The sequence below is a fragment of the Papaver somniferum genome, chromosome 2 (genome assembly GCF_003573695.1).
Source record: "Papaver somniferum cultivar HN1 chromosome 2, ASM357369v1, whole genome shotgun sequence".
Classification (NCBI taxonomy): domain Eukaryota; kingdom Viridiplantae; phylum Streptophyta; class Magnoliopsida; order Ranunculales; family Papaveraceae; genus Papaver; species Papaver somniferum.
In genome coordinates this window covers 98,213,901-98,223,246 of record NC_039359.1, presented here as the reverse complement: position 1 = coordinate 98,223,246, position 9,346 = coordinate 98,213,901, and the positions used below count along the sequence as shown (strand labels likewise).

General features: G+C 40.2%; 1 protein-coding gene across 1 annotated transcript; it reads right to left on the bottom strand.

Moving 5' to 3' along the window:
* Positions 1 to 7,730: 7,730 nt before the first annotated feature.
* Positions 7,731 to 8,658, bottom strand: LOC113353750. The gene has a single exon (XM_026597249.1). It carries the CDS (start codon positions 8,547 to 8,549, stop codon positions 7,869 to 7,871), a length of 681 nt encoding a protein of 226 aa, XP_026453034.1. The 5' UTR covers positions 8,550 to 8,658; the 3' UTR covers positions 7,731 to 7,868.
* Between the last annotated feature and the right edge of the window lie 688 nt (positions 8,659 to 9,346).

The window sequence follows — 9,346 nt, the reverse complement described above, 5'->3', positions numbered from 1 at the left end:
CCCTAGCAGCCTATTCTCTAGCAGCTGATTCAAGACCAGACGATTAAATTGCAGCTACTTCGAAAAAACTGATTATTATGGCGGACCGGCTTCCCAGAAAGGTTAATGCCCTATCCTAGGATTTGATTCATCCCCATATGGAACTGAAACCAGAGCAAGAACCTAAAAAGCGATAACAAGCTAAAAGGCGCATCTCTCTAAGCCAAGATCGCCTGCTCCTCAGCAATTGATCCAAAAAGTACCACAGCTCCTTCCTTCTTAGGCGAGCGAGTGACCCCCGTTGGACGTTGGAAGAAAGAATCTAATAGAGAAGAAAATAAAGAAAGAGGTGAACTCGATCGGGTTAACTCAAAAATTAAGAGAGTTCGCATCGAATAAGCCAATTGAGACTATTGTCTGTTTACAACAAATCAAGATTAGATGGACAAAGAGAACTTCAGTCAACACAGTCCTAGAAGCTAAGCTCCATTCATGCCCACTTCTATTCCTAAGAGCCCATCATTCTACTAAAGGACGGAGGCTACTTTCGGGACATTGGTTGCAGCGATTTATAGACCAATATCAAAGGTCTTCGCTCTTGTATCGTGATTCACTGTGCATCTGAGATGAATAAATGAGGGTCATTCTTTGTTCAAAAAGAGACAACAACCTATAATAAGTAGATATCACAACTAATATCGTAGAATAAGTATCTTATTTCATGGAATTCATTAATAGCATTCAAGGCTAAACTCCGATAGAGGAGTTACAAAAGACGAAGTTGCCATTTCTTCCTTTTTCAGAATCCTTTTCCCATGCTTTTCGTTGGTCAACAACCAACAAAACTTCTTTGCAACACCTACATCTGTCGATAGAGGATCAATTCTAACGAGCATTTCAAACAACTCCTACATCTGTCTGTCTAGGGGGAATCATAGGAAAAAAATAAATTATGTCATTCTGAAGAAGTATTCTACAGAGGGAAAGCTTCTTACGAATGAACGTGAAAGTTAGTGGAGAGGAAAGATCTCCAGAAATTCTTATCTCATTCCATTCCAGCGGCTCGACCAGTAATCAATGGCGAAAACTCAAAAATCTATGGTTTCCCGGTAGAACCCCATTTAGCCCAAGCGGGAAGGTAGCACAGCTTGCTCATAGTGCAAGCCCCACTTGTGTATTGTTTTGGGCTGAAGAAGCTTCAGACAGGTTAGAGTTCCTACCTTCTTCTGACTCCATGGACAAAGATCTGCTTTCATTATGTGGGCAATACCGCTCAACTTTAGTAGACCATGTGGATGTAGAAAAAGCTTCTCATTTTGATGAAATGGAAAGATCTTTCTTCAATTTCCATTTACCAAGTTCGTATGTTTCTTTCGTATGTGAATTCGATAGCGCCAACTAATGCAGGAGTCCATATAGATCGGGAAGATAGAGTCTCAAGGTCGGGTCGGACGACTTGAAAGCTGAGTCTTCGTTGTCTTGCTTTCCTTCCTAAGTTGTTTAGTTTACTTACTTCGTTGACAAGAACAGATTATAATCAGAAAAAACAGAGTCTTTGTCTAAAGAAATGCGTTGAGAAATGGCAGATGTATAGAACCCTTCAACGAGATAGTGCTTTTTCAAATCTCTCAAAATGGAATCTGTTACAAACATATATGCCATGGTTCCTCACTTCGGCAAATGGTTCTCTTGGGTCTACAGAGACATATATTTCGCCTAAACGGATGACTAGAATTGGTTTCTCAAATAGCTATGGTCCTTCTGAACTCAATAGGAACGGCTTCGACCACAATAGGCATGAATGAAAGGATATGAAAAGGTCATTAAAATATAGAAGGAGAAGACCCAGTCTCAGGAAGAGGAACATCCGAACTAAGATGGCGAGATCAGCATGCCGCAGTGAATGAGAGATCTTGGGAAGAACCTTACATGCCTTGATACCAGTACTCAATAGTAACGAAGGCATGAGAACCAAAGAAGAGCATGAGAAAGGAGAATTAGACTATCCCTCTCACGTTAGACCACTAGAAGGAGCACCTAACGAATCAACTACAAGAAGCATACACAGCACGCCGCTCCTTACAACAGTGAACATCAGCATGAACCGTTGATACTCTCATCTCATACATACAGGAAGAGTAGTGGCAAAGACAAGGCGAATAAAATATGACTAACCATTTCAGAGTCTCACCCGCGGGCATGGGCCCATTTCCCGAGAAAGGTATTAGCAGGGAAAAGCTCAAGTTATAGGTCCACCTTTGCTAGAGGTTCGAATCGTATTTCTAGTAAGGAAAGAATGAAAAAATGACTCGTTGTCGCGTTGATCATTCATCATCTTTTATCGTAGAATAAGAATCAGTCTTCCTTCAACAAGTTGCATGAAACTCTCTACTTTGATCACTAACTAACTAAACACCATGACCAACGAATTAATCCAGGTTGTTCAGCCTTTCTGCAGTACAGTCCTAACCGACGTACTGCCCCATGTCTCGAGCTCCGCGACCGTAGTGCAACAAATTCCTGACGTGGCTGCTAACGTGGCAGCAGCTACGCCAGGGATACCTGATATGCCCATGACAAAGCATATCATTAAGGCAGTGAATAAGCAGTTACAACTGCTAGAACTTGTAAAAGAATAAGTAAAGTTTTTGTATCTGTTAGAAGGAAGGCCCCATGTAATGTCGGAACATGAATATGGCATTATGGCCAACTTTATGTGTGACAGTGTGCCCACGGTGCGTCAGTACCGAAAGATCTTGTTCAGCTTGCTGGATGAGGGCACGAATAGCTATTATTACATCAAAGCGATGGCAGAATTTTTCTGGACCCCGTGATTGTTTTGTTTGAGTAGTGTACAACAACCTTAACCGCACAAGCCTGGGCCTACCTCCATCCCGAGAGTAGCCGTATGAGGCGGAAGCTCCACGTACGGTTTTGAAGCCGAGCCTTTCCAGCAATGGGGCTTAGGGACCGATATGATGATTGGTTTAGGTAGGGCGGCCGGCCTACTAAGGGCACCCTGTAGAGATTAGTGCGTGAGACCGCGATCCACAACATTCACTGACGCATGGGACTCACCCATTAGTGTCAATCAATGGGAAACATAGCATGTCACAAGAGCGAGGCGAGTGAGATTTTCCCTACTGCGAGAGGGACACCTCGCGAGCCGGGCTTCTAGAGATGAGTTTGGCGAAGCCAAGTCAATTTCGGACCAACAAACCCTGCAACAGATGAGAAGAAGGACCGGGGAAAGGTCTACGTTGTCACACTCCCTGCCTTCCAAAGGTGCCTAGAGGGCGGGCCAGACGCAGCAGAGCGACGACCCGGGAGCGGATTCCCCACCGGCAGGGGGACAGAAGACGGCCATCTCGAGGCGCATCACGACCTACAGGCAAGACCGGCGAGACCCGGGAAGGCAACCCGATTGGGAGTCAGAGGATCCATAGTACCTGCAGCCTCCCGGACTTGATATTCATCATTTTAGAAAGCGGGCGGGGGTAAGGGATCTCTTTTCTACAACGTAAAAAAGGCGGAGCATATTTGACTCGACACAACCTAACGATACATCCAATACCAATGATCTGTGCCTAGAATGTGTTGCTAGAAAGACAGGCAAGAACGAACGCGACTCGGGGCTTCCCTTTCATTACTTCTTTCACGACGAGGGAACCACGTCCGCATCAGTCGAAGGAAGGCCCTCCCTGAGTCACTTCCGCCCCGTAACTCCCATGCCTTTCTTGGTCGGACCAACCCAACCGGCGATTTCCGACAAGTCTTTCTGCATTTGGAGAGCGGAACTACAAGAAAGCTTTTTATGGATAACCAATCCATTTTCCAATATAGTTGGGAGACTTTACCCAAGAAATGGGTACATCAAATGGAAAGATCGGAACATGGGAATAGATCTGAGACCAATACGGACTACCCATTTCCATTGTTGTGCTTTCTCAAATTGCATACCTATACAAGGGTTCAAGTTTCGATAGATATTTGCGGAGTTGATCATCCCTCTCGAAAACGAAGATTTGAAGTGGTTCATAATTTACTGAGTACTCGGTATAACTCACGCATTCGTGTACAAACCAGTACAAACGAAGTAACACGAATATCTCCGGTAGTCAGTCCATTTCCATCAGCCGTCCGGTGGGAGCGAGAAGTATGGGATATGTTTGGTGTTTCTTCTATCAATCATCCGGATCTACGCCGTATATCAACAGATCATGGTTTCGAGGGTCATCATTACGAAAAAAACCTTCCTATGAGTGGATATGTGGATGTACGCTATGATGATCCAGAGAAACGCGTGGTTTCTGAACCCATTGAGATGACCCAAGAATTTCGCTATTTCGATTCTGCGAGTCCTTGGGAGGAGCGTAGCGACGTCTAATTAAGAATAGATTAGAACCAAGTCCAGGAATCAATAGGAAATGCTATGAATGCACTTCTATGAGGGAATTGTAAAAAATCGAATTCGAAAGCCCGGGCGCTGCTGGTAGCATAACTACTTGCTTGCATTCTAGAAAGTTCGTTCTGCTTCCTGCTTGCTGAAGACCGTAAGTAAATCATTGCTTCATTCCGGGGAAATAAAAGCAGAACTCTTTAATTGCCTCTACATGTTCAATCTGTTTTTAGCGGTTTCCCCAGAGATATTTATCATTAACGCAACCTTCAATCTGTTTTTAGCCAGAGCTTGTATCAGAGATTCCCCTTCCCATTTGTCATAGATTCAACAGTTGTTGCTTCCAAAAAAATGAAAGGATTCGACTTCGAGCTAGGCTCAAACTGCAGTTTCACAATTATTAGTTGTCGTCATCGATCTGGTTAGACGCCCTTTCCTATGAGCAAAAAGAGAATCTCTCCTGCTCGAATCTAGACCGGATTCTAAGAGTTCTTGCAAGCGCAATTAAGTCACCGTGAAAGACATGCGTTAAATGACTTCTGTATCAAAGATTCATTCCTAAAGGTGTATACATAAGGGGTAGACCGCACAACCGCGCGGGAGATATCGTCCTTTTTAAGTCATATTTCGTAGGTAAAAAATATTTTTTTGTACCAGTCACAGCTACTAAACTATGAGTTTTTGATAGTTCGTTCTTAAATAGCACGCGGTCAGAGTTCTGCTTTGGGACAGGGCTTCTCTTTTTCCCAGTAACATATGAGACAATGAAACTTCTGACCATTGTGGAAATTTGCATATACTGGACCCTTTGTATAGTAATTTTTCCTTAGTCAGCAATGGAGCGCACGCCTGCCTTTTGCACCCTTACCCTGTCTTATTACATCACCCACCAGGTTGTATGGGGCGTGTGTATGTGACATCCCTTTTTAAGCGAGGGAAGAAGCAAGAGAATATCCTCCGGAACCGGTTTGGCATAGCGCCCCTTCCGTGGGGGACACGGGACACTCGCGGGTATAGAAGTGCAATGACGGCTCATAACTAAGAATACTAGCCTTACCAATTCTATATCAATTGTTTTTTATCTCCAGACCTTCGTGGAGAAATCTTATTTCTTACTTATCGAGATAGTAAGTCCCTTTCTTTGTTTTGCCAAACCTATGGTTGCTACGTGTTTCTTACTTAGACTTGAATTAGGTTCCTTCAGAGAATATAGTAAAGTGCTTTTAGAAAAAACAATGGTGAAGCGACCACCCTTCTCCACCAGATACCATAAAAATTTAATGTTGATCAATAGAGAGTTACTACTTGACTTAGCAGTGGCCTTAGAAAGTAGCCTTTCATTAATTATTCTCTGACTCACACAAGCTTTCTTACTCGAATACAATACAGCTATATAACGGGAGTGGGGACTAAGAATTCAGCCAGGTCGTTTGACATCAGGAAAGCCTTTGGTTTCTGTCAGCAGTTTGTGGATTGGATTCGGGTCATTCTGCATTCTGTTAGGTTGTCTATTGTAGTGAATGGCAAAGCAATGGGGTACTTTGGCTGTTACTAGAGGGGTTAGGCAGGGAGACCCGCTCTCTCCTATACTTTTTTGTTTAGCTGAGGATGTGCTTAGTCGTGGAATCTCGAGATTGATGGCTGAGGGTGGCATTCATCCTCTTTCTTCTCCTCGAGGTACCAAGCTGTCAGCTATCCCTATCGAGTCTGAAACGAGGTTAAAATAAGCAAACATTAAGTCAACTCTCATCTCTAATGCAGATCGAGTTATCATAACTAAACCCACTCCATGTCGTCCCAGTTCCAAGACCTAACTAAGAAAGAAGAAACGCTTTTGTTTTAGTGTGGTGATCTTCAAAATTAAGTGGCCATTACTAAGTAATAGGGGTTTTTAGAGTTGGTGTTCTTCAAAAAAATTCAAATTTTCAAATTTTTTCATGTTGAGATGATCATTACAACTTAATTTCAAATGTAACACGATATTTCACCACTAATCACCCGAATTAACACTAATTAATCAGAAATAAATTAGCCATTAAAAAAATAGTTGGTTAAGAGGCTTTTCATTTTAGTTCAAAATATCTCTTTTATGTCACATAGTGATAAGCCCAAATTAATCCTTATAGACCCCAATTTATCCAGGCTAAAATGTAAGGGTTTGCGGATCAATGAATAAACAACAATCAAGATTTCAAAGGGGTGAAAAAGCAAGCTCAAAAAACTAACATCATGTTTGTTTTTTCCTCTATGTAGAGGCTAACCTCTATTAGCCTCTATATAGTGGTGGGTCCCATTTATTTGATGTTTGTTTTTTCCACTACCTCTACAAAGATAAAGGCAAATCTCTATCTATATAGAGGAAATCAAATAGCACCAATGAGGTGCTATCTTTGAGCCTCTACCTCTATTAAACCTTCAAATGACTAATATATCATCGAACAAACTTATAATGTCCAAAAATAATTCCTTAATTTAAAATCTAAAATTTTACATGTTTCAAGAAAAGTGATACTTTCGCCCGTTTCAGAAAAAGGGATATTTTCGCGCTGTTTCAGAAAAAAATGATATTTTGCTCCGTTGCAGAAAAAGTGACACTTTAGCCCCGTTTCAGAAAAGTGATACTTCCCCCGTTTCAGAAAAAGTGATACTTTCACGCCGTTTCAGAAAAAGTGATATTTTCGCCCCGTTTCAGAAAAAGTGATATTTTTGCTCCGTTTCAGAAAAAGTGATTTTTTCCATGTTTCAGAAAAAGTGATATTTTTGCCCTGTTTCAGAAAAAGTGAAAATTTTGCCCCGTTTCAGAAAAATTGATATTTTCGTTCTGTTTCAGAAAAAGTTATGTTTTTGCCCCGTTTCAGAAAAAGTGATTTTTGCCCTGTTTCAGAAAAGGTGATTTTTTTTCCGTTTCAGAAAAAGTGATACTTTCACCCGTTTCAGATAAAGTGATACTTTCGCCCGTTTCAGATAAAATGATACTTTCGCCCGTTTGAGATAAAGTGATATTTTTGATCCGTTTCAGAAAAAGTGATATTTTTACCCCGTTTCAGAAAAAAGTTATACTTTCGCTCCGTTTCAGAAAAAGTGAACATCTTTGGTTGTATTTTCTAATACATTTTTTTTCTTTTGGAATTTTTGAACATCTTTGGTTGTAATGGATATTCATGGATTTTTTGAATATTATAAGGGTAAAATGAGAAATATATAAAATTGGCTACACAATATAGAGTTGTTAGATAGTGGTCAAACAAACATGATTTTAGAAGAAATTATAGAGTGATATTTATATAGATATAGAGGTAAACCTCAATATAGAACCCTCTACCTATATAGAGGAAAAAACAAACGTGTTGTAAGGAGAAAATGAATTTTTTGCTAGTAAAACCCTAATCCGAAATGTCAGCAAATAACAAAAATTAATAAAACAGACTAACCTTTTTTGGTTTCTTTTTGCTTCCATTAAACTAGAAAAATTCGGTAATTAATAATCAAATTAACCCCAAACACCCCAAATTTTTCCACCAACAAAACTAATTAATTTCCTCGTTGAACCCTTTTCTAAATCTTGTTGTTTTACTTCTTCAATAACAACATTATCATTATCATCATTCTCACTAATATCTCCAACACCATTAATAATCTCAAATGATCCCGGTGAGTCGAAGATTTCTTCTGAAACTTGTTTCATCTCCACAACAACTACTTCATTATCATTAATAATACTATTATTAATATTACTACTTGCTGTGGTGTTGGTATCTGAAGACTCTTTCTTCTTCCTATCTTTCTTGTTCATCTTCTTCTTTTTCTTATCAGTTGCCAAGACTTGATTATCATTTTCATAAGCATCGATGATCTCATGAATCAATTGACGATTAGGTGAACAATCCCACCTAAACCAAAAACTTGTATAACATCTAAAACAATCACAGTTGAACGAGGTTGAATGCTCACCGCCATTAAAACCAGAACCACCACCGCCGCCGCCGTAATTTTTCTTCCAACTACCGGTAAAAGAAGCTGAGAAACAGATTAAATAAGCTAAAACCTCTCTATCTTCCGGTGACAAAGCAACGGTGAGAATCAAAATTGTTGCTGGAAGAAATGCCAGTTGATCCGAGAAGTGGTGCGGTGGTGATGGATGAATTTCTCCTTTCTTGTAGAGCTTCTTCATGGCTACTTGAGTTTTCGATTTTCTTGGGGTTTTGGATATTTTTTCTTGGTAAAGAAGGCTGAGACTTTGAACTAGTCTCTACAGATTGAGAGAAGTTCGTTCCAGTGTAAAGCTTTGGGTTTTAAACAAGGAAGGAATTTTGATAAAGTCAGGACCTTTATTTATGTTTCTTACGCTGTTTAAATACTTTGGTGTATGTTCCTCGTATCTCGTACTATAATTTTGGTGGGACCAACGTAATTAGAAATAAGGATTCCTTTCGGCTTTGAGACTTTCAAAGCTACGACTACGACCTAACGTTTCTTCACTTTATAGTTATACGAATGCTTTTAAACAGCGCTGAATTGTGGGCATGGAAACTAATTGGGGATCAGGGCACATTTTATATCCACATCAAAAGATATACGGGATTTCTAAAATAATGGTGAAATAATGATTTTGTCCTTCTTTAATAATTTCTTCTCTTCCCAGTCTTTTTCTCCTCCGCTCTTTCTTTCTCACTGTTTCCCATTCCATTAACGACTTCTGAGAAAAAAAAATTCTCATCGATTCATCGTCGTAAGTGAACTAAAACTCCTTAATCTAAGTTGGGTTTGCGTTTTAATTTGATTTGTTGATTGAAAAATTAGGTTTTCAACTGCAAAATTGCAGTTACAGTTCCAGGATCGTTAATCACTGTTTTTTTATTGCTTAACGATTTTTGATATGCATGTTGAATTGATGAAAAATCGTTAACCATTAGGGTGTAGTAGATAACGATCCTAAACCTGGTTTTCTGCCCTAGAATAGTGTCGTCT